The sequence below is a fragment of the Aythya fuligula genome, chromosome 20, assembly GCF_009819795.1.
Source record: "Aythya fuligula isolate bAytFul2 chromosome 20, bAytFul2.pri, whole genome shotgun sequence".
Lineage (NCBI taxonomy): Eukaryota > Metazoa > Chordata > Aves > Anseriformes > Anatidae > Aythya > Aythya fuligula.
In genome coordinates, this window is record NC_045578.1 from 3,663,227 (window position 1) to 3,688,977 (window position 25,751).

General features: G+C 43.8%; 1 protein-coding gene across 4 annotated transcripts in view; it reads right to left on the reverse strand.

Moving 5' to 3' along the window:
• LOC116497222 (protein spinster homolog 2) overlaps window positions 1–25,751 on the reverse strand; it is a 134,773-nt gene that overhangs the window by 93,599 nt on the left and 15,423 nt on the right. For all 4 annotated transcript variants that reach the window (XR_004254089.1, XR_004254090.1, XM_032200864.1 and 1 more), the window contains exon 2: window positions 5,984–6,049. Coding sequence is in view for 2 of the 4 variants with exons in the window: in XM_032200864.1 (XP_032056755.1) it covers window positions 5,984–6,049 (66 nt within the window). In the remaining 2 variants the exon portion in view is untranslated. The remainder of the gene's footprint in view (window positions 1–5,983; window positions 6,050–25,751) is intronic.

Genomic DNA, 25,751 nt, shown 5'->3' on the forward strand with positions numbered 1-25,751 from the left:
TGGAACTACAGCCTGAGGGGAAATAGGCCAGTATCTGCTTAAAGAACAGGCACGCCACAGGCAGCACAAGTGCAAGAGTCTCTTGCAACACCAGCCCAAGTACCTGCCCTGGCTGAAAGGCCAACAGCTAGGGCAAACCTTCCTTCTGCAGAGGAAGGCGGGACAGGGAAATGAATTGTTATGTTGTGTTAGTGGTCATGTAGCGCCATAAAATCAGGACGTTAATGAAGACAAGCCAGTCTGGAGAGTTCCCCTGTTCTAGGAGCCTGCACTCACTTGCTGACACATACAATAAAAAGACAAAGTGCAACCCTGGCTCAAGTATTTACTTGCTGTTAGCAGCAGCCAAGGACATCTTCCCCTCCCTGTCCCTCTCCCCCCAGCAAAGATTATTTACTTTGCAATATAGGGCTGTCTAGTGATCGCTCCCATTGTAAGCAGCATTTTTATAGCCTGGTCCTCAGTGTACACGGGACTGGGCTAGGGCACAAACACATTTTCCCATAACCTGCTCACTGATTCAAGATAATACTTTCATTCTTGATTGCAAAGAGATTTCCAAATACGTTTAAGTGCTTTCATGAATCAGACCTTCAGACTGCCCAGACTTCTTGGCGTGTCGGACACCATCCTAGCACACAGGACAAAAGGCCTGCCAGAATGTGTAAAGGACTTATGCGGGCAATAAGCAGGCTCTGGTCTATCTCAGGTCACCCTACCTTGGTAAATAAACAACCTGAAGAGGCACATTGTGTGAACATAGAGTCCTGCTTCTTCATCTTTATTGCTTAAAACCAAGCTGTCCTATACAAACTGCCCTAATCCCTGTATTACCATCAATCTACAGAATATTGGAGAAGTTCTGAAAAAGTTACACAAAATCAGACAGGGTGAAATGGGGAAAGAGGCTTTACTCATTTTTATATGACTTTGAGGATCTGATTTTGGCACAAAGAGAGATCCACCCTGTCCTGGCATTCAGAGCTCCAGAGCCCCAGTGGGGTAACGTGGACGTAAGGATGCTTGGCATGGCTGGGGAAAAAGATGACAGAAGTATGAGCTGCTCTGGGTAAGGCATGGTGGTCCCAACCGTTTGCAGTCACAAGTTAAGAAAAGCAGCCACAAAACTTTCTACCTCACCTTCTGGCTTGCAATAGCACGGGACACCTGAGATAGCAGGCCTTGGGGAGTGCTCTCCTTGTGATGTGGAGAAGACATTCACTCAAAATGAAAGCTTGTGAATTTTAAATAGAAAACAGGGAGATGTCCAAAAGATGAGTTCCTCTGCTCTAGCAAGGGAAGGAGAACAGACAAGCATGTGCAGGAAGAAGTGAAAGATGAAGATTTGACTGGGTTATGCACAGTAGGGATGGGAAACAAGACAGCATCTATTCAGGTGGAAGCAGATGGTAGAATAGGAAAGAAGCATGTGGCACCTACAGATCACGTAATATACACATATTCAAGGTTAGCATCTCATCCAGAGGCAGTGGTCTTTGTTTGGAATACATCAAAAATGTCAGAGCAGTATCGACTGTCATCATAAGCCAATGACAAGACGTGAGTCAAAGGCAGTTGAAAGAAAAACCTTCCTTCTGGTAAGTCTGGTTTATCTCATCATTCCCGTATGCCCTCCCCTGTGTCAAGTCTCCTTCCCACTTCACAGGCCCTTGGCCTGCTTGATGCAATCACAGCACGCCAGAGCTGCTAACAGCCTTGCAAGGCTGCAACCTACTGCAAGGCTAGGTTAGCTCAAAAGGTAGGGCAACTCCGGCGGGTAAAAGTTTCACTTTTCAAATGAACAGAAGTTTTAGTTGCAATTGATCCTTACAAGAAAAATCAGCCCACAATGAGACTTAAGAAAGTACCTAGGCTTCCTGGGAAAAACAGGGGCTGAGAGGCATTCAGGGAAGTGCCCATCTCCTTTTGTGCAGACACAAGTTCTTTCAGAGCTGCAGTTCCCATCCAGATCTCCACTGCCTCACATTTCTTAGCTTCTGACCTGGCGGTACAAACTTCTGCTTACCGGGATTTGCTCTAATGACATCCCTATGCTCTTCCTGACAACAACTCCTCTGAATTTTAACAAAATCCTTCCCATAATCTCCATTTGATGGCTCACAGCTTCTGCTTGCAGCAGTCCCCACTGTTTAATGTTCCTTCCCCAGAGCCTGAGCTGCCTAGGCTAGGAGACTGCAGTGCCATTAACAAGGACCAAAGCTCGGGGTCTAACCACTGCCCTGGCTGAGTGCTGTGTCCAGGAACTGGACTGCAGTTCTCATTTTGGCTCTGCCTCAGGCCTGCTGTGTGACTTTGGGCAGGACATTTCTCCCATCTGTTTTTTTTGGTTTCCATCTGTAGAACAGGGCAAGCCTCATTTTCCCTCCTATGTAAAAAATCCGGAGATATACAGAAGACAAACTGTACTGAGAGCCAGGCACTATTATTATTAGAGCTCTGGTCTGCTAAATAGACACTGGAAAGAGATGCAAAGCAAAATAAACTCAAGGGCAAGGAAAGCAGGCAGAGCAATAAAGCACAAAAAATGAAGAAAGAAGGGAAAGAAAATTCAGTGAAAAACAGTGCAGTAGTGGGCACTGCTCCTGTGGGCTAATTGCATATGGAAGCAAATGTGATACAAATAACACTATTTTGAAGCAGCTTGATAAGTCTGTTCCCCATACTCCCAGTCTTTGTGTTTTAAGAGGACTCTAGTTTTGGCAAGTCCAAATTACTGTCTCTACTCAAGTGGGCAAGGAGATGCCTCATAACCTTTTGAGATCAGTCAAGATTATCCTTTCTCCATCTGGGAAAGGCAACCAGTAAGAAAGGAAAGGAAACAATTAAGCTTGGACGCTGACCTGTAGGACCATTAAGTGCACTTAACTATTATTTATATAACTGTGCGCATGTAGAGCTTTAAAAGGGAAGAATTTTAGTATCATTAAGGCATAATTGAGGCTCTGAAATCAACATAGTTATATGCCTGTTACTCTACAACGCTACCGAGCAAGCAGCAATTGTGATACATCTGTCAGTGTGTCCTTTGCTGTCATGGGATCCTTGCTACAGAGGCTACCACATTCTGCTCCTTTCCATTATGGATGAGGCTGGAGCGTCCCTGCAAATTTGCTGCGCAGGGAGTTACAGTTTTCCTGTAACCAGTTTTCATTATATCTCCTAGGCAAATATCTTGTATCTTGGGATTAATATAAGACAAGATGAAAATTCAAATTCTGCCTTGGCAATTCCTAAGAAAGCAGTCACCTTTGCTTTCCAGAGAGCAGCAGAAGCTGAGAGTGCATGAATTGGCTTTTGAATGTTCGGAGTGAGGGAGCTACGAGACCGGCTGTGCCTGCAAAGAATGGGTTATGGTATGACTGCAGGGCGATACATTGCCTTTGGTGGATTTCTTTTCCCCTTGCTGTTTGAGTTTTCTCCACCATCTCTTCCTAAAGCACTGTGAGCAGCCTTGTTTTTTCTCAGTTAAAAGGATTTTCTTTATTATTTTTTAAAGCCTGTTTGATGAATGATATGAACTAACAGAGAATACCACATTTCACTCCCCCTCATTAACATTGTAAATTAATTTAGGACTCATTGAGATGCAGGATTAACAACCTGAAGACTAATCTACTCTTTATTCAGAGGACATATTCAGGATGAGCAGTCTTTCGTCTCATATCACTCAATTAGTTAGCAGGACCGTCTCCTGGGAGTAAGATGATATTTCTGACTCTCTGCTTGGAAAAGAACTGTTCAAGGTTAAGACAGAGATCTGGGAGACTTCAGTTCTGGTCCCAGCTCAACTGCAGGCTTCCTTTACAACCTTGGCCAAACACTTTAACACTCTGCATCCATTTCCCTCAGTCTGCACACTTAGAGAGGTCAGACTTGGAGAACACTTGCAAGATTTTAGGTAGTGTTTACGGCAGTTTAGGCCAGCATGTTTTATTCTGCCAGCGTTAAGGGTACATGGGCCATGGGCCAGCTGCCAGGCAGAAATTTGTTAAGCTGAAGTAATACATTTAATAAGTTTTCAGTTATGTGCCCCTAACCTCACTTATGCGAAATGGTGTATTACTTTGTGAACAGTCGTTTCCTTGGATTGTGATGGCACTGTGATTAATACATCAGTATCTACAGAGCAGGGGCAAAGTCAAGCCCTCCGTTTTCAGATCAGCAAAAAACAAGAGAAAATGTTGCTTTTCTTAAAGCAATATTTATTGATTACAAAAATCATGACACACTCAGCAGCACTCTTGCAATATCTCAGTGATGCTGTTTTCAGATGCCCTGTACATTTGCTAGAGAAATAAATAACACATCTTGCAATTAACAAATGGAATGCCCCGTTGGAGGTTAGCTCTTGCTTGCTGTCAGTAAATCATCTGCAGAGGGATTTCATCCACTGAGAGGAATGAAGATTATATATGTGCTTTGGCAAGTGCCATTTTCCACCAGAATATTTTGTTGAAGGCACTTCATGTCTAATGATACATTGAGGATCTGTTCCTCTGAGCACCATAAATAAAAACAAATAATTGCTGTAGAAAAGAGCCTGACAGACACCCAGTGCCACTTTGGGCATAACTGGTGGATGCTCCTTATAATCAGTTACACTTGTAAAGCTCAGACCTTCTGTTCTGGACGCGTGCTGCACACACCAGCTTAGCTGGACTCTGCCGTCCCCTGAGTATTTTTAAAGCCCTAATATGGACTACTATTAATTGTTTGTATTGCAACACTACCAAGAAGCTCTAACCACAGATGAGGAACCTGCTATGATATGGGCTGTAGAAAATAACAAGGAGGAAATGTTGCAGTGATTCAAATAGCCTGAAACCTATGGCCAATTGATGGAGCTCCAGAACATTCTCACCTCTAGTGTGATCATGAAGAGTGAATCATTTTATACACCTTTTTGTTGGCTATGGTTCCACACACAAGATCCTGGTGAGCATTTGGTAATCACAGTGAAAAAATGGACTGGAAAAGCATCTTTCTGCCCCGCTATTTTTAACCCTAATCAAATTCGAACTTTTTCAGAGATACAATTGTTCCAGGGTGGTTTCCTCAGGCAGAGGACAATGGCAGGACAACCACAGCATCACATTTCTACAACTCCAACTAATAATTCTGTCAGAAGCTTCCAAACCAGACTGTTCTTCTCCTTAAAATACTGCATTTGCTGTGTGGCTAGTCCTTTCAACTCTCCATAAGATCAAATGTGCTGTCATGAGACTGCTACTCAGTGTCATCAACTCTAGTCCTTGACAAAGCCACTCCATTAAACCACCTCTGGACCACAGGCCAGAAAAGCTGGGTTTTTCCTGGGGTTGTACAGCTCTGTCTGCAGATGTCTGCAACATTAAAAGGACAGACATCAGAATTTCAATTATCTTTCTTCCTTAAATACAGGGAGAGAAATGTCTGATGTTAATGTCACCAAAATCATAGGGGTATTTTTAATCAATGAGGTAGCATAAATGCAATGATTGTCAGCACTTCCTGCAGTTTTCATCCTCAGGTGTTTGTCCTGATGTGTTTTACATTTTTGTGTCACACTGTTCTCCCAATTACTGTACATTCAGCAGATTCTCCATAGAACACATGAAGGGCATCACACCTCATACTTAGTAGTGACCTCTGTTGAGCAAGAACAACAGGATCCTGCTGTTGGGTTATCATGAGCTTTCTGATCTAGGTAGCCATCTCTTATTTGAATTTGTCATAAATAACATCATTAGGTTCCTTTGTTCTTGTCTCATTCTGCACTCATTGAGCCCTGACCTCTTGCCCGCGAGCAAAACAAAACAACGCCCCCACTAAAAAAAACAACCCCCAACCACATCCTCATTCTTCTTCCTCGTAAGAGTGCATTTCACAGCAAACATACCAAAGACCTTAAGTGCAGAAATCTGAAAGCACCCTTCTGAGATGAGCAAGGTTACCAAACCAGCAAGAAAACAAATACTCTTACCTGTTTGTAGCAAGCCAGCCCCACTGTCTTTGACTCCAAAGTGCTGCTGGATGTCTAGTAACACACCTGCAAGGAAAACAGAGCAGAAACTCAATACCTTCACAGCCCTTGAAAAGCATACATCTCAAACACTTCGGGAAGCATACGCAAAGCCTCAAATTTGAGTCCTTTAGACATACAAATTCTAAAGTTTGCACATTGGCTTATTTTCTATACATGCTCACTCAATAGTTTTAAGCTACTGCAGTAACAGCATAGCTCAGCAGATATAACATCATGCCAAGGGTTTGGGGATGAAATCCTTGTGGAAACTGGTCTTTCCTTTCTTCTTAAATAAGACCAGTTTTTTTATTTGGTTTGGGGTTTCATTGTTTGTCTATTTTTGTTGGTTTTGTTTTGTTGGTTTTTACTTTTCTTTCTTTCTTTCTTTCCTTCAGCAACACTACTGCAGAATCCAGATCCCTTGCTTTTGTTATTTCATAGAAACACAGGGAAATTTGATTCTGCACCTTAGGTGCTTCAAATGGCTCAATAAATAAATATATTAATTAATTAAACTGAATCCAGGAAAAAGTTTTAACAAGAAAAGTTTTAACAAAAGGAGACTTAAAAAGTTTTAACAAGAGGAGAGCAAAGATGGGAGTTTACATTTAACTCATTGCAGGGGAGGGGGGGGCACATCTCATTTCCAAAACATATTCATAAAATATATTTTAAATAACTTAATAAAGGTGGGTAAGTGACCGATTACTTAGCTTTAAAGGAACTACAAAGAATGCTTTGAGCAGAGAGGTTGAACTAGATTATCTGCAGAGGTCCCGTCCAGTCCCGGTTACTGTGTGAAGCTGTGCTCCTAATCCGGTGACTGATCAGAGCACATGAGCTCCTAATGAGAACACACGCACATGTCCAGAGCTGCCTCCACCACCCCGAGGTGCCTGCCCTGCCTACAGCAGCATATTCCCAGCCATGCCACAATGCCAAATAGGCACATGAAACCACCAAAAGGTACCAGGAGGAGCAGCCTGGGAGGTGATAGGAGCCATAGCCTCAGAAAGAAGAATTCTTTTGGACATGCACCACAAACCAGAACAGCAAGTGCAAGGGGCTGTAACGATGCCTACACAGCGAGGGAGAAGTCTTTCTGTTCATCCCAAAGAAATTCCCTATGCTGTGACAATGGCTTTGCAGTTCTGTAGTGCTTTTCTCCAACGTACTTCACCAGCTTCAACTACTGTAGCCATAAAGGAAACACAATTAGGGCACTGAAGTGCAGCCACCCTGGATTATACTTATAACTTCACTCTGATGGTGGAGAAGGAAGTGGGTTCTGTGGATAGGCAATGCAGCAGAACAACATAGCACCGCAATTACAAGGCCTGCATGAGCTTGGAAGAAGATCTCAGGTGATTAAGAGAGATCTGCATGTCTAATTGGCATGAATTTCCTCTTCCAAGTCTATTTTATATTCTCTTTGGACTCCAGGTGTTTTGATATGGGATTTGGAGCATTAAATTAGAGGCAGGAGCAAGCAGATGATGCAACACACCTATGGAGTGATAGGAGTTTCTCTCTGCTGTGGGAGTTCTCCTGCTCAGCACATGGGAAGACACTCCTCCTAAATTCCCTCAGCTCTGTTTTCACCTCAGCATGGCAATGACTCACCCCAAACTTTAATAAAGCTCAGGGATACAATTAAGCAATGATAGACCAGGGGAGAACACAGCAAAATGATAGAGCTTTTGACTTTCCCTTCTGCTTTGAGGTGATGGGGAGGCAGAGGCAGCTGGATCCAGGCTCCAGACAGCGATGGTGTTGCTCCTGGAGATGTGCTGCCAGGTGTCTCACAGCTCCTGATGCAATCCAGGAAAGGGAAGCCGCCACGTGTGACTGACAAGGCTCTGCTTGGATTAAAGTTCATGCTTACATGTCTGGAGGACCTGGAAACAGCCATGAGCAGCTAACAGCAGGCACCACTCTCCTCGAGACAGCCTCTTGGCGAGGCTGAGAGCCATTTGGGATGTCTGTCTGATTACATGGCACACGCTAGGGCTATCACCTATTATTTCCTCAACCACACTTGGCATTCTCAGGACGGAACAAAGATACAGGAAACGTGGTGCCAGCTTCCCAAAGCACCCCGCCAGCTGAACCAGCCATTATTAATGCTGATGCGGAGCTTGGAGAGACGAAACCCAGGCAGCACCTGACCTGGAGTGCTGATCGAGATGGGCACAGAGACAGGATTGGAAACCCTGAGCGATGACTATGACTGCCTGTGGGTTTAGATCCTCCAGCCCCATCCAGGTTAATAGATAGGTTACTAGGTTACTAGGCCCCAGTATGGGACTGCTCTGGTGTCTGAGCACCTGACAAAGACATGTGGGATTTTTGTGGGCACTGGCCATGAAGAGGACTTTTAAGAGCAATTTGAAGGATAAAAGGTGGTTGGGTGTGGAGTGTTAGATAGGAATGTCAAGTAAATGGGGAAGAGGAATGTGGCTGACCTCATCCACCTTCAGTGTCTGAGGGCTTCCAGGGCCCAGTACAGGATGCAGAGTGCTGTGGCCTCCTGTTCTGTAATGGTCATTTCACAAACAGTGAGTATGAAAGACCCAACTTGGAGGAATGCAGGCCCACATTTAATGGCCTAGGTTATCTCTGATTTAGAGGAAATGCTTTGGGAAAGAAGAATTTTCCTGGAAGTGCTCAGGTCGGGCTGCAAACATGGAGGTGGGTGGTGCTGATCATACGTGAGGCAAGCTCATGTCAGGACACACTCTGTCTGCTGGCCAGAGCTACAACAAACCAAAAGCTGCAGGACTTCATGGTAATCTGCTATGGGGTAAAAAGCTGCTCTGAACAGAAGGTCACCTTAGTACAGACGTTTCTTGTGTTAGCCATCATTTACAGAACTACTCTGTAGCAGAACCAATGCGAAGAGTGCCTTGGATACCCTTTATATTTAAATGAAACACGGGCTCTTAACCTAACCTTTACACATGAATAAAGAGTTGCCATGGTACGAAAGTGTTCATATGCTCAGCCACACTGAAATCACAATTTCAAAGCAAAATGACATTATAGCTTCCCTTGGGAGAGCCCTGTTTCCCACTCACCAAAACAAAACACCCCCCTTTGATTTCCAACTGCTTCCAAGGCAAACACAGAGTGAGGCTGTGCATGGAGTGCAAAGCTACGGGACCAAAGCTACAGGTTTCAGCTCCCTGAGACTTGCCTCGGTAACTCAATGGGTGTTCTTTGAGCAGTGCTTGTGTGCTGCAGTCCCACTGGCCAGTATACTTATTGAAAAAAGCACAAACACTTAAAATGGTATCTTTTAATGGGGAAAAGTTATGTGTCTGAAAGGAACCGGCACACTGCTTTCCCTGGGAAGCAGCTGGGCACTGACACACTCACACCCTCTCCTTGCCCTGGTGCAGCCCTGGCCTTGCACCTCTCTTTGGGGAAGCCTCAGAGAATATGGAGGAGAACCCAGCCTCACTCTCTTAGCTCCCAAAGAGAGCAGACTGTACCAACAAGTATTTTTCCTCTGTTCCCTGGTGCACCTGCCTCTCCTTACGAAGGCGTTTTCCTTCCCAGGTGATGCTCCCTGGTTCTGGGGCCAGCTCCCTTAGGTGGAGGCAGCCGGGCAGGGATGGCCAAGCCCTGGCCTCCTAGCCATTAAACACAAGCCACCTCGTTACCATCAGGCTCTCCTTCTTGCCTGCAGCCATGTTCAACCTGCTTCAAATAATGCATTAAGCAGACAGAGGAGTGGTGCACACACCTGTCTGTTCAGAGACATGTGAAAAGATTAGGTGGGGAGAAGTTTATTCTGAGGTCTCTGTGATTATATCTTCTCTGCAACCCCAAGGTGTGACTGCAGTTCACACACACATCCCTAAGCTTCAAACGAGCTGGCTACAGCTCAGCCACCCACTAGCTATTAAATGCAGGCTTCACAATTTGGACCCTATTTAAATACTCAGCTGCAGAACAACACGGTGGTAGCCCCGCTGATATTTGTACCACAAGATAAATTCCCACTGCTACAGAACTCGCAAGTCGAGAACTGAAGTGTGGTACCACCTTCTTTGGACTGCCATGAAAGCATTCCCTGTCTTGCATGCAAAAGAAGCAGGGCTGCTGCTTAGGTATTGCTAAATGAGTGGTGATGTCCTGCTCGAAAACATCGGCAGGAGCTTCCTCAGGACATACACACAGACTTGCCTTCTGCAAAACTCATTTCCACCGTTGCAGGACATGACAGTGTGCATTGATGAAACAGCCCTCTTTGATTTTGAAATAACATTGCAGAATTAGGAGAAAAGCAGGCAAACAAAACAAACCCAGCAACATGACAAATCAAAACAAGGATTTCCTAAGATCTGCTCACGCTGACAGGCAAGAAACTCCTGACCTAGAAAGCACTGGAATAAACTGCCAGCACCCACAGTGGCGTGCTTAGGAAGGGGTTTCCCTGAGCAATAGAGGTGCTGTGAGGAGGCAACGCCAGCACAGCAGCTTGAGCCAAAGCTCTGAGCCAGCCAGGGTCTCCAGGCCCAACGCTGCCGTCACTTACAGGCCGTGAAGCTGCTGTTAACAAATCTTCTAACAAAACTCAGTCCAAGGAAGTGTTCAATAAGAGTTCAAAGCCTCCATGGACACTGAGTGCCCGAGGGTGGGAGAGGCCAACCCCCATGCACGCTCCCAAAGGTGACTGGGTGAAGGCCCCACACAGATCTGGGTCTGAAATGGGGTCAGAACCACAGGGACGTGCACCCGGAGCTCCGGCACACGAGAGGACTTGCTGGTTTTCCCCAACAGCATCTTCAGTAGGCTTTCACAAGAGGAGAGGTGCTGCACACTCTGCTAAGCACACTGTTGCTTGGGAAATGAAACAAAACTTTCTGTCTGCTTTGTATTGCCATTCCTATTCTGAATAGAAAAACAACGCTACCCTCGGAGACTAGTACCACCTGTCACACCCACTTTTTCCATTCAATGTTTTTATCATTATTGTAATATCAGTGGGGAAGTATCTGAGCTATTCATTCATTCCCAAAGGCTATTGGCTTACCTGCATGGTATGTAACAAGTAATTAAGCTTTAGGAAAAAAAATATATAATCAGGAATGCAATTAGCCAAGGGCTTAGAGAAGAAAAGATATTAAAAGACAACAACAAAAACACTTCTCTCTCTCTGGCAGAGAGTAAGTAGTAATAAATGATGTTTTCCCTAATATAGCCAGAAATCCACTGTAATGTTGCATGCAAAGTCTTAGCACAGAATTGCCTGCAAGAGTGGGAGGGGATATAAAAAAATTCATCAGGTGTAGAATCGATTAGCACAAGGCATCGTTAACACAGGGTCAGGGTGTCCAGGGAAGGCAGCACAGGACAGCTAGTCCTGTTCAGATTAAAAACAAAAAAATCAAAACAAAACAAGTAGGACTTTGAATGCAACCGTGGCTGCCAAATGCTGGGTGCCTCAGTGGCAAAACCACACCCAAATCAAATCCCTCATCTCCCTAATTACAGTGTAGGCCTGTTCCCAGGACTATGGCTGGGAAGGAAGCCCTTGTCAAATGGAGAACATGGAATCCTCAGCCAACAGGGGTCCAGGAGCTTAAATAAATTCCAGAACATGGATGAATTTCTGCTTGTGATCCAATACAACAACAGCTCTCACCAGTAAAACTACAAAAGGAAACGGGTCACATCTGAGACTGAGCTTGCTGTGTCCCTTTGCTTTCCTTTCCTCCCCGCCATAGAGCTCCCAGAGAGATCTTTAATTTCCCCCCTGCCTCGTCTCACTTTGAGACTCCTGCCTTAGCCTATCTGAACCAGCCTTGCAATTCCCACAAGCCCAGGAAAGACTTCAATTAGAGACAAATTACGTGATTTGGCTAAAAAGACAGGCTAAAATGAACTGGCACCTAGACCTGGGCTTAAAAACAAACTTGTTTGTTGAGGCTTGGAATGATTCCTTACGTGGAACAGAAAAATCAGAAGCTGTAACTTCAAACAACAAACAGAAACATAACTAGTCACCGAGGTTTGCATTAGTCATCTGAGATGACAGAAATCATTAGCAGCTTTCAGACGAAGCTGGCCAGACCTTTCTCCCATACCCATCTTCTCTATCAGCACTCAGTTCAGACGCCTTTTGTAGTTTTTTAATGCATACAGACCAAGTGAGACACACTTTGCACAGTAATACTTCTGCTCTAACACAGAAAGAAACAAAATCTTTACTGAGGGAAAAGGCTACAGGCTTCACAAATTTCCAGATGAAACAGCAGACCCTCAAAAAAATAAGGACATTTTTGTCCCACTTATTCAAATCTTGGAAAATTCAGAGATTCCCCCCATTCCTACTCTCTGTAGGCACACTATGGCAGAAAAAGGTGGACCTGCCACCCAAAATGCTCGTTGTCTTCTGGCTTTCTAATCTTTACTGAAGACTAAGCAGCCTAGCTAATTCGTGCAACGAAATATATCTCCGAGACTTTGTGCATGAGCTAATTAAAATAAACAAAAACAGTATAGCTAATGATAGAGCAAATGAAGCACATACGAATGCAGCTGGTGACTCACCGCCCCCTTGTTTGCTTTGTTGGAAAGCTCAGCGTATCACCGTAGCGGAGTGACAGTGAGTCAGGAACCTGGCATGAGCCACAAATGGCAAGCAAATGAAAATAGGCATCTACAAAACCTCTCTTTGGATAGATTTTGGAGATTTTTCTTGGCTTTAGATGGATGTGGTTATGGACTTCACAGCTCCGTTCTCATGGTTTTCTGGCTAGGCAAAATCTACAAAAGAGTCATTCACTATTTCTTCTGGAGATACCGTGCAATGGTTAGGCTCTTGTTCTAATCAATTTGATGCCTTTACTGTCACATCTTCTTGCTTATATTTTAACCAAATACATTTGAAACATATTGCCACGCCTTACTGACAACATAATATCGCTTACCTAGTAAATAGGTACTGCTATTTACTGGTAAAATATTACTGCTTTGGAACCTGCTGAGGTACATGCAAATATTGCAACAGTACTAAGCTGCACACTAATGGTGTGCATGACATGAGCTAATCGTTCTCGACCTAATTCTGTGCAAGCACAACCTCTATGTGGTCAGTTTGCTGCCTGCCTCATTCCCCAGCCGTTATCTCAGCCTCTCACACAGCCCCACATGCGGGGTGGGAACAGGAAGCCCACCCAAAGCTTGTGCTATCCCGTGCACCTTCTGGGTGCATGCAGCTCTTCCTCTGGGGCTGGCAGTAAATCATGTCATTATAATAAAATTCAGAAAGTTTAATAAAGTTATTTAAAGAAAAAAAATGCCGTTTTCAAGGTTAGGAAGGCTAACAGAAGAAAGCTTCTGTGCTCTCTGTCACTGACTCCAGGCAGTGAGGGGTTTTTACCCACTCCCTCCCCTCTAAGGCCTCACGCTTTTGTAACAAGGAAGACTGAGATGTGAGTGAGCAACTGGGGTAATTAGTGACTTGTGATTTACAGCAGATGACAGCTAATTTCTCCAGTTAAGAAGATTTCTATCAAATCCGCAAAAATATGCGCTCAGATCGGACATATTTCCAAGTGACTACATCTCATTTCTCGTTTGCATTTCGCTTCTCTTTAGCAATGCCTCAGAGCTATTTTGGAACATCGCAAGCTGTCCAGGGCGTGCTGGCATAATGGTATTAAGCTGCAAGGGGCTTCCCAGCCTTTTCACTGCAGAGAGGGATTTTTTTTTATAAAACACGGAGGAGATTCCAGATGCAGAGGTATCCTGTACCAAGTGGCCCACAGAAGAGCAGCAAGGCGTTAAAGCCACCAGGCACAACAGCAAACATGTTCCAAGCAGGTTTCTGCCATGCACAACCACCACTGTTTAAAAGTGAATGCGTGATATGTCTGCTGCCACAGTCCTGGGGTAATAACAAGGGCTGGTAATCAGCTTGGCATCAGCACGGGGGGATACAAGCACATCTCCAGTGCTCCTGCCAAGCTGCATCCGAATTTGAAGAAGTGGCTTCTTAATGTTAGTTCATGTCCACTGCACAAATCTCCCTCTGTGACCTAGATCTGGATAGGATCACAAGGCTTTAAGTGCAAAAGGAAGAAAAGCTGGAATTGCCTATAGCATATCCTCCACTGCTAAAACACCAATGCCAACTTGGCGCTGCAGCCCACTTCTAAGAAGACAGGAAACATGTGAAAATACCCTGCTGTTTCAAGTAGCTACCTAAATCTTCCTGCTGTAACTTGCAGATGAAAAAGCTTTTGACTGGCGATACAAGTATCTCCGCTACCTTTAGTAATCCCAGAATAGCTCTTGGTGTTAAATGCCTTAAACATCTTAGAGACATTGCTGCTGAACATGGCAAATAGGCTTAGGAATCTGTCATCCTGCATAAAGAAAGGAGGATAAAGCTGCTCCAAGTCCACCTTTGCCAGCTGCTCCCTTGTACCCCGCTGTTTTCTGTGCTCTCTCTTGAGCACGATAACCAGAACCCTAGGTCTCCTCACCCACCTTATCATCCCCCATCCCCTTCCTCCTTCCCCCTCCCTGTTCTTGTATTCGCTTGGTGCTCTCCCATCACACTGATCTGCGCAGGAATCTTAGTGCACAGTGCATTGATGTATAGCACACAATGTCAATAAATCCAAAGGTCCTGTTTTGAGGAGCTCTTTTCATATCCACACATGACCTGAGGGAAACATTTTTCTTGCAGATGAGACTTGAAAGTATGTTACTACACACTGCCAAAGCAGTCTCCTGGAGTTGCCTTGTGCTTTTTCCGTAGCTATTTAAAGCAGCCTTCGCTGTGCTCTAATCGGGAGCAGTCCTTTAATCACGGGCATTTTTTAATCTGTGAATGGGCAGAAAAGCTCTTCTGCCAACTTCAGCATCACCCATTGACTGAAAACATCCCTCCCTAGGCACGAAGCAACACAACGCTCCTCACCTGCACGCACACGTGTGCACGCACCTCCCACACTAAGAACACACATTCAGCATTTGTATTTCACTCTGGGCACTGGTCAAGCTGTGCTAGGAAATGACTGAGCATGGTGCTGCGCTAGTTACCCTAACCCCAACGTCTTTTAATTCATCTAGCTGACAAGGTGAGTGGTTTTGTTCAGTGAATTAGCACGGCACGCGGGGATTTCAAAGATGATTCGTGTGGGGCACAAAAGCTCGTTAAGGAAGCCAGGGCTCACCCACAGCACTGTTAAGTAAAAGATAAAAGGAACCAGCTTTGGCGTTATCATAGGAGGTATTTAAATACATCACCCTGCCTTCTTAAGCATGACCTATTAAAGAACCTACTGTGCTCTGCTACATCTGATAGCCAATACGGCAGCAAAAGCTGTATGTAAAACCTTCTATCTGCATGGGGGCATGCGGTTAGATGAGAGCAACGTGTACTAAAATCTAAAATGAGCACGAGGGCTGGAGCTTCTCTATAATTGGAATGGGTCATTCATGTAGCCACGCAACGGCAGTGACACCAGGAAATCCTCACAGCACAAACAGGGGTTGTCCCAGAGTGTTTTATCCAGGGTGAGCTACAGCAATTTCTGAAGCTCTCCCTCCACTGCTGTGACTTTGTTTTTGCTGAGCTGCATCAGCACGGGACCTCTACCAAAGGGCTCTGGTAACAGGACAGTGACGTGCACTGCTCACACACCCATGTTCGCAAAACCTGAGCTCAGCCCAGGCTGAAGAGCCAGGGCAGCTCTGCTCCCGGTCCTGACACTAAATCGCTATTTAACCTTGGGTGAGTTATTTGATCCCACAGAGGTTCTCAGTCCACATTAGTCAAATGAAGATAATAACAATAATCATGTCTGTCACAGATACGGGAGGGCTTGGTTATTATGCTCTTGTGAAGTGCTTAGAAGAGCCCCAGATGAAAGGCAAATTAGTAGAAGGAAGATTAATTATAAGACATGTGCATCCCAAATAAAAAACAGACAGGGACATTTTTGCTGTTGCTGTTATTAGAAGTGAGAGGCTCTCTGATTTCGGGTAGCTTTTATTTCTGTGATGGGAAAGCAGATCCATTTTAACCACTTTCCTCGTTCAAACTTTATTTGTAGATTGTGGGTAGGTGATAAAGGCTACTCAGCCTCTGATATTGCAATCACAAAGGCCTTTGATCAAAGGTCTGATTTCACAGTGCCTGCTGTCTGTGATACGACAGTGCTGATGGGCCTGCTTCTCTTTTAACGGCTGCAAGGCAGAACAAGGAATCAAAAATTTACTGCCATGCCGAAGGAAAGACCAGGGTGGAAGGAAAGGAAACATTTCCTGTGGATAAACCACTACAGCACGCTTCCTTCTTTGTGGGAGGTGAACCCCAGTTCTTCCTGCAGCATGCCAGGACGTAGCTGAGCGTTGGATGCTGCTAAATTCCACCTCAACATCGCCCAGTGACAGACACAGCTCTGCCTGACTTCCTTGCACGAATTTCAGACTGATACCAAATTTCACGAACTATCCCTTGGGACATTCAGTAATGAATTTCTTAAAAAATATATGAGTACAGAAATTCAGAAAAAAATATTAATAATTGTACATTCTCTTCAGGACACAGGAAAACCTTTCCTTCACCTCGTAGAGAGGTGTCTGTTTAAAAAAAGGATAGCATTAAACCTGTCATTTCTCAAAAGTCTTTTTTTCTTTCTCTCTCTCTCTCTTTTTTTTTTTTTTTTTTTAAATGGTTGCCAGCAAGTCTCCCACATTTCAATCTATGATAGTTAGCAGAGCAGAAGAAGAAAAAAAGGACATTGCCTCCACTGGTTTTGGGAGACACAGCAATACAGGTAGATAGAGAAGGAGCTTGGGTTTCCCCCCTTAACCCTAAGCAAACAATAAAAGGCTTAAATTTGTTAAGCTTCTATTCATGAACTGTCCTGAGGTATACCCCAGGACAGCCACAAGACATAGCTCATAGAAGCCCACATCTTTCCCAAAAAAGTGGTTTGGTGATGTCCCACGAGTGAATTCTTAGTAAGTTTATAGCAAAAAAATAAAATAAATTAAAAATAAGTCCCTAAAAGCAGAACTAATGATCCCTGTTTTCCTACAGCTTTCTATCTTGAAGATGCATTTTCCAAGGTTTTTCAGAGGTGGTGGATGTTGAAAATCTTTTGCCCTTGTGGATTCTTTCATATCTAATAAAGGCGAAGACCATGTTACAGGGACTCTCATTTTTCTGTATCCAGATTTCTATGAAACCTCTCTCAGCATTGTACCTTTGAGAAGTCTTCCTTCTTCAAATGTGGCTGAAATGGGCCAAATGATCAAAACATTAATGGGAGAGAAAGAATAACCTGGAGAGAGTGACTTACAAAATATCCTCAGTTTAAAGGAAACTGCTTCCCTTGCAATTTGCTTTCATTTACTGGAATTGCTGTAGTTCTTTATTTTGGTCGTAGTAGTAAGATTTTACTTCAGAGCAACGTTCCTGTTTCAGAATAGCTATAGGCATCTACATTATAGATCTGAAGCCAGCCATGAAGGATATTCTTTTCTATGAAGAAGCAAATCAGCAGTATTGCCCCACTGCACCTACAAACACAGAAATACATGCATTATCCTGTATCACTTACTAGTCTCACCTCTGTTAGTCAAAATTGTCTGTGTTTTCATAAAGAAAGACATCACACAATTTAGGTGAAAAATCAAACCTTACAAGATCTCGAAGTTTTTTAGGTGGCCAGCAGACATCACTTTGGGGATATACAGTCCAGAACTCTCATTCCCGCTCTCCAGATGTTTTTGTGGGTGAAGCGAAAAACTGTGAAATCTCTGGAGATAACCAAGCTTGGACACAGGTGCTGCACACAAGCAATTAACATAAGAAGTATTTCTCTCTCCCTCCCTACCCACACCATGCTTTGGCATACTAATATCTAAGCTGCTGAAGAGATGGGGTCAGGAAGAAAATGCTTAGCCACCAATCTTGTACACAATATAAAAAGAACTCCCTTTGAAGAAACAACCTGTTGGGCTCCTGTGATATACTTTCTTGCTGAATAGATAAGAAAAAGAAAAGATTCAGTTAAAATCAAAAGACAACTCAACCCTCAATCTGAACAGAAACCCATGCACTTCAATCCCTGGTATTAAAGGCACTTCTTTTAGGACATATGTCAATCCTTTTCAACATTTATTCTTTATTTAAGTGTAGGTCAGGAAATAAACCATCTTTCTTGTATGTCCCTTAGAACTCTGAATAACATAGAGGGGATTAAAAAAAAAAAAAAAAGAACAAGCCGTGCCTGTCTCTGAAGCAAAGCAGCAAATGATCTCAGTGCCATCTGATTACCGAGGGTAACTCAGGAGCTGCAATGTGCCTGTGTGGTCAGCAAAGCTACTGAGGATTCAGGAAGTAACGCAAACTCCGAGCACCAAGGCTGGTGCCATCAGATAAAAAGATTCTCAGATGAAAGAAACTCCTTGTCAAGCGTTCTGCTGTGGGGTATACATATTGCAGGTGCAGGTGCAGACTTCAGGTCTTGCATAAGCATGCCGTGCCCAAAAGCTTTTATTCTTCCGCTCGTGACGTTGGCTGGAATCTCGCTGGCTTCCAAGCCCCACATGGAGCGCGAGATACCTGCTGGGAAGCTGGGCAGAGCACCTGCAGACTGCTGCTTATGGCAGTCCCTCGGTGCTGGACCGACAGAAGTTTGGTCTGGACAGAAGTGCAGAACACCCCAAAGCACAGACACAGCTCACCACCAAACACATTCCAGCACACGCGGATAGCAGGTAAATCCGCAAGGACCTGACAAGAGAGATACGCCAGCTCCCGTACCGCGAGGAACTTTATTTTCAAAGAGGCAAACGCCAAGCTAGCGAGGGTGCTTTCAAGTCAGGCCAACAGGCAGGCACGATTGGCACCCAAACACCTCCGTGCAGGTCTCAGCAGGCACCCAGGTGTTCCCAGGAGGGACGCGTTTGGCCAAGGGAGCTGCAGCATTCCTCACCAATCTCCACACCGATGGGGTACCAGAAGTCATTTACTCCGTGAGCTACTCCCCACAAGGTATTGGGGAGGAGAGAAATGAAAATGAGAAAATTAATCTTTCCATTAATTTAGAAAGCTGCAATTCATGACTCACAGAAAGCTTTTATACATAAATGGCATTGTTTAAATCTTATTTGTAATTATACTTTCAGGCAGAGACTTTCAAAGCTGCACTGAGAATATGGCAACCAGTTGTCTAATTTATTGTTATTTTAAGCAGGTGCTGTATGCCCAAATTCCCTTGGCAGATTATATCTCAGCTTAAGTGTTTTTGCTTGGGGTAATTTTCACATGTTCATGTTAGCAGCAATGAGAGGAAGGAAATCAAGCAAAAAAGAACTCCATCCATGCCGTCCAATTTCTCTCTCACTTTATGGCAAGTTAAAGGAGATTTGTGCACAACCACAAAGCTGTACCCTCGATCTGCTCTGCCTGGTTTGCCACTGAAAAGAAAGTGGAAGTGACGATGGATCCGATGCAAGTGGATTTTGGAAGGAAACAAACCAGTAGCCTTTCTTTACCAGCCAATGGATTTCTTAGAAATCTGAAAAATTGCTTTTTGCCCTTCTCCTGCCTCCTGTATTAGCCGCCTGTTCATTACAACAATGGTAATTAATAAGGAACAAGAACTCATAAGTAGATCACCTTGAGAGTCTTGTTCATGCTTCATCAGCCTACTGCAGTCCCCAACCACAGACCTAAACTTTGAAAGGATCAAAAATGTACAGAAAACTAGAAGTTACTGAAGGCAAAATCATTTGTGCCAATGCAAAATACACCCAGAACACCCATCTGCCTAGGAAAGAAGCCTTATTAACGCTTAGCTGGAAATACCCCAGGCATGCTTCGAAGGCACCTGGTGATCCTCAAGGAAATTGATTCAGTTTTGAGGAACTGTGACATAGCTGGTTGTTCTTGAAAAGCTGGACAGAGAACAAAAATGGTTGGTGCCTATCACGTAGCTGCTGCTTTTTAATACCTCTCTATCACAGTGCTGCAGTGTTGCGTGAAATCTAAGACATGTAGCAAATACAAATTGGCATCTTCTTAATATATATCACTGCTAATAACCAGAAGGATTGTAGCCACCCGTTTATTCACTACAGAAGTTGAGTTGGGAAAGAGTTGCCATCTGTCCTTTTCTCAAGGCACTGTTTTAGACAAGAGAGATTTCTACATAAAAGCATAATCAAATCCTAAAATGCTGTATTTACTAGTACTGTAAGGCATGTATATACGTTGAGAATATATTGTCCCCTAAATCAGTTGAACATTTTTTTTTCTGCTGGAATATCTGAATAACTATCACTCCTTCTGCAGTTAAGAAACTTGCCTTTCATGTCAACACTAATTCCCATGCAATGGATTTGATTTTGATTTTGTCTCCTGTTCATATGGCTCAGTTTGTGATGGAAGCAACTTTAGGAAATGCCAGAACTGCTCCAAGAATACTAAAACTGAAACCAAATATAGTGAGTCTTCCTTCTCTGTCAAGAAACAAGATCAGCAGTTTGATTTTTATACAACCACTGTTTAAAAATACATGTACAACCTTATACCATCATTCTTATCAAGTGTCTGCTACAGGTAAGACAAAATAGAACTATGGAGAATGACATCTGAAAGGACATCAGAGACTGAGGGAAACCTCTTGCAAACACATTAAATGACCTGGAATTTGGGGGAAAAATATTCGCCTCCTTGTAGATGGGGTCACAAACTGCTGGTCCCTGTCTTATGTGCTACAGCCCAGAGGAGGACTGCAGAATTCAGAGGTAACAGAAGATGGCCAGCAGGTGTTAGAGATGACAGATACATTTGTCAAATGCAAACATGCTCTATCCTACTCCTACCTTCTTCCTTTCTGCATAATTTCCCAGTTTCATATTGTTATTAGGGCCACTTTATTGGTGTGGGGAGAAAGAGAATATTCACCTCAGGCAAGCCACGCTAAGATGCTGCAAAAAGAAAAGACTGCATAAAACAACTATAGACATAGAGCCTGCTGTGTGCCAGAGGCATAATACATCTCCATTCAGATGAATTGTGCAATAGAGAAGGGGAGAAAACCTGTAGAAATCGCTTTGAAAACAAAACCAAGAAGTGTTTCTGCACAGCCATCATCAGGTTTGCCTGTCAGATCAGATGCCTTTTTTTTGTGCTCCATTCGAACACAAAGAAAATACTTGAAGAAAATTGCTGGTGCTGATATTTGCACCCTTCACATGCACAGCTGGAGTGAGATTTCTGCTGTGGTGGAGCAACAGCATGAGCAAAATAGTCCAAAAACTAAGGAGAGTTGTATGGCAAGAACTATTTAAACATACTTGATTTCCTGATTTCCTACTCCATGCTAATAAGCCTTACGCTTATATCATTTTTAAGCATGTATTTTTACATCAAGCTGTAGGGAAATGAGCCAATTAAAGGTAAAGACTATGACCTTGAAAGGATTGCAGGAAGGAGGTTAATAAAGGCAGATGGAGCTCTGAGAAACCTTCACCCTGACTCAGCAATGAAAGCAGAAGCTTCACTCTCTGGAGTTGCCAGCAGACATTTGACAAGTTTTAGCTTCCCATTTGACAATAGCACACACTGCCCCACGCTGTGGCTTTTTTAACACTCACAGAATCAGTCCTAACTTTAAGGAGTAGGATTTCAGAATTGCCATCTCTCATCTGCTTGTTCACCCTTGCATTTGGCGCTCTCCTTGCACAGCTGTTGCTGCAGTTCCTGAATCCTCTAAGACTAAGCTCTTCAAAAATCTTGTGTTTGTGCAGAAAATCCCCCCCCCCCAAAAAAAAGAAATAAACAGGCTCCAAAACCTGATCATGCTTCAATCGCACCAAAATGCACTTGTTTATAAACTTCATGGCAAACTTGAAAGGCCTACTCTATTGTGGCCACGGTTGCAGCAATTATTATTATCTGTAGGGTGTATGTTTCTGATAGACTGCATCAGAGCTGCCCCTCCTCTTTTTGTTTAATTTTTACAAACCAAACAGTGATTCCTAGTACAGTTAGCACAGACATAACACAACCAGGCCTCTGGTTAAGTGAGAGGCAAACAGAAGGAGAATGCAAGAAAACAATGTATTGCTTCTGTCATTCTGACAGGTATTTTGACCAGGCAACACCCCTTCTTTTCATAAAACTGGTAAGAAACAAGCCCTGCTTCTGTAAAGACAAAAAAAATATACATCTAACTTTTGCTTTGCTACCAAAATAATACTATGGCTATCTGATTAAGGGATGAGTCGTCTGTTTGTGTTGTGTTTTTTTGTTTGTTTGTTTGTTTTTGCCGCCTTCTGCCTCCCACAAAGGTTCAATTGCTTCATCTTTCTTATGTGATGAGCGCAGTGTCCCAGTCCCCCGCTTACTCCCATCTGCACACCCTGCTGTGCCTACCTGCTCCTGCTCCACCTGCCAAAACAGCCACTGGTGTGGCCATGGCCACAGCTACAGGGGAGGAAAAGCACCTGGAAGGGAAAGCGCTGGTGGTGTATGTATGGTTTATTTTACTTTCTCCTCCCTGCAGAAAATAGTAGCTACTTCACCTTCTAAGAAAAAATTAGCAGTGCCACTGCTTACAAATATTCCAGTAAACCTTCAGAGAAGACCAAGCACATCTTATTTCAACAGAGGGACGTCCAAATGCTCGCCTCCCTTGTTCCAGCTAGCTACAGCCTAGTTTCAGGAGCTCCTAAAGTGCTTTGAGTTGCATCAATTTCCTCTCCAAGTCCTTCATCTTAATTGATATGCCCTGAATTACACCATTAATTTCTGTCAAAGTAGAGGTATTTAAATGCAATCCATCATATTTTTTTACTTAAAAGCCCTTCTCTTCCTCTTTCCCTTTGCATGCACACTCGCTGTCTCATTTATGCGTTCTCTCCCTCAGCATAATGCAGGGAAATCTTCATGTTTTAACACACACCAACATCAGCTGCAAACAAGAGGTGCAAAAGGAAATTAGCTGTGCACGCCAACTCATTCACTAACGAACTGCATATTCATTTGCAGGAGCACAGTGCTTTGCCACACTGGAAAGTGCCTGCCAAACACAAGGCAGCGAGCAGAGCATCCGTGTTTCCCTGGCAGCTTGAAAACAACCGGAGCAGGTAGATGGAAGATAGCTTTGTTGCTCTGAGCAGCCATCTCTGGATCCACCTATTCCAATTGCTGTCCTCAGCTTCCAAACACAAGGCAGAGCAGCTCAACAACATTGTCATCACCAATGCTTTGACATTACTAATTAACTAATCTACTGAACCATTGTGAGTATTGATTATAATCATAGAATCACAGAATAGTTTGGCTTGGAAGGGACCTTCAAGATCACCTAATTCCAAGCCCTGCCATGAGCAGGGAATCTTCCCACCAGCCCAGGCTGCCCAAAGCCCCATCCAGCCTGGCCTTGAGCACCATCTGCCCATGTAAAAAGTCACCCTCCACCTTATTTATAAAAAAGGTAAGCCCCATATTGGCCTTTCAGAGGTCTCCTCTCTTTTCTCCAGGCTGAATAACCCCAACTCCCTTCATAAAAGAGGTGCTCCAGCCCCTTGATCACCTTTGTGGCTCCCGCTGGACTCATTCTACTATGCCCCTGTCTTTCTTGTGCTGGGGGCTCCAATTTGTGGAGTTCTTGGCAGTCTTGATGCACTAGGTGGGAAAGCAGAGCTGGAGAGGCTGTGCCCAGCTACCCAGGCGCATGCTGCTGGTCTGCAGGATGGCCACGCTCTGGGACAGCGGCTGCCTGTGGTTTTTACATGTTCGTGCTGAAGTCCCCTGGCTGAGTCCCCTCTCCATCATCTTTCTATTTGCAATCTTGCTTCCAGCACCACTTTCAGAGGTCCAGCAGTGTCAAAATGCACAGTGACTGCTGCAACAGGATCCACTCTGTGTAATGCAAGCAGCAATGCTTCGTGGCAGTGTCAGAAACCTAGCTTGAGCTCTCTGTTCCTTTTTCAACTTACTCTTTTTCTCACACAGGAAAAAGGGAGTCAAATCCTGATCCCAGTCACAGAGCAGAAACACTGTGCAACTGCCCTTTATTCACGCTAACATGAACAGATTTCAGCCCAGCTGTTTTCCTTACAAACCATCTTCCCATTACTCAACTTTGATGAAGATATGAGTATAATTTCCTTTCTAAAACTTTTCAACCCAAAATAAACATTCCTCCTTCACAATCAAACGTTTTGATACATACCCACTACTAACATTTCATGGCATGTTTGAAAAATAAATGCTTGCAGCCTATCAAGTAAAGCATTTTGCTTAAATTACACACTTCTCTTTCATAAAATTACACAATGTGGTTTTGCTTTCTTGCTGTACACTGACTGCACAGAAGCGCCTGCAGCGCTATTTCTGCTGCTGCACCCCGTAAGCATCCTGCAAACTGCAAAGGCCTGCTGTGCTGCTACATATTAAACAATCTAGAACCTCGTTAATTTGTTCAGAAGCACAGATAACAGCGGTCAGCCTTATTGGTAGAGGCTATGCCTATTGCACAGAAGGAAAGAGCAGTGAAAGAATTGGTGCCCATTGCACAAATGATGCATGTCGTATGCAGACAGCTCAGGCCTCCCAACCCTCATTGTCATTACTCGTCTGCACAGAACAGAGCACGACAGAGCCCTTAATTGCAATTTCTAACTGGAAATGATACATAATTAGTGTATAACCAAAAGGATTTCCCCAGGCACTTCAGATTTAAGAAGCTTCCGTAACTACTTTAGTAGGCATCAAAACTCCAATACAGAGCTGGGCAGAAATATCAAGATATCTAAGTCAAAATATCTAGAACTTGAAGTATCTCTGTCCTTCAAGACAGACCTTCATCCACAGCTTAGGTTACATCACAAGCTCTTGAAAAATCTAGTTTTGTTGACAGCATTTATTTGTCATGTCCTCTTTCCTGAGACATCTATACTAAGGCTATCACTTTAACAACAGTTTATCACGGGGAAGCCCAGAGGATAATCTTAATGTAAAAAACAAACTACGAATAAGGTTTCATTTCTCAGTGCTCTTAAAAAATAATAATAAAAAAAAAAATAGAGATGAAAACCAACTCAAATGATGAAAACCAGATGAAAGTGCAACTCAGATCCATCTCTCCTTTCATCTCGGTATTTCAGGTTTTCAGGCATTACAATAAATGATGTATTCTTTCAGTTTATGTCACAACAATTAAACATATGGCCTAGAATAAGGGACTGGATGCTAGCTGAAACTCAAAATATGCAACTAGTGCTTTCAAACCAGCCGAAGGCTTACAGCAGAATGTGAGCCTTTCACTAGCTGGTAGGAGTTGAAGAGCAGAGCATTTGGGAAAGCCCTGGATTTTGCACAGCAGTAGCATTTGATCTCACATTTTGAAGTGTCCTACACCAGGACAGCCTGGTTCTCTAGCCTGATCTTCTGATGGCTGCCCACAGCACTAAAAACACAGACCTCTCCTCCAGCCAACAGGCAATGTAAGCACCTTCTTTAGACATACAGGAGGCACCTCCTATACCTCCCACTCCTCAGGAGGCAAGTCTCCACCTAGGTTAAACAGAAAAAGACCATGCAGTGGAATTTAAGTCATTCAAAATTCCAACTCAGAAAGAGCTACCAGTGGCCAACATTTCTAAGGGCAAAATTACAGCATTTGGGAATTACAGATCTGCAGACAAACCAGCAATTTGTGAGGAATTCAAG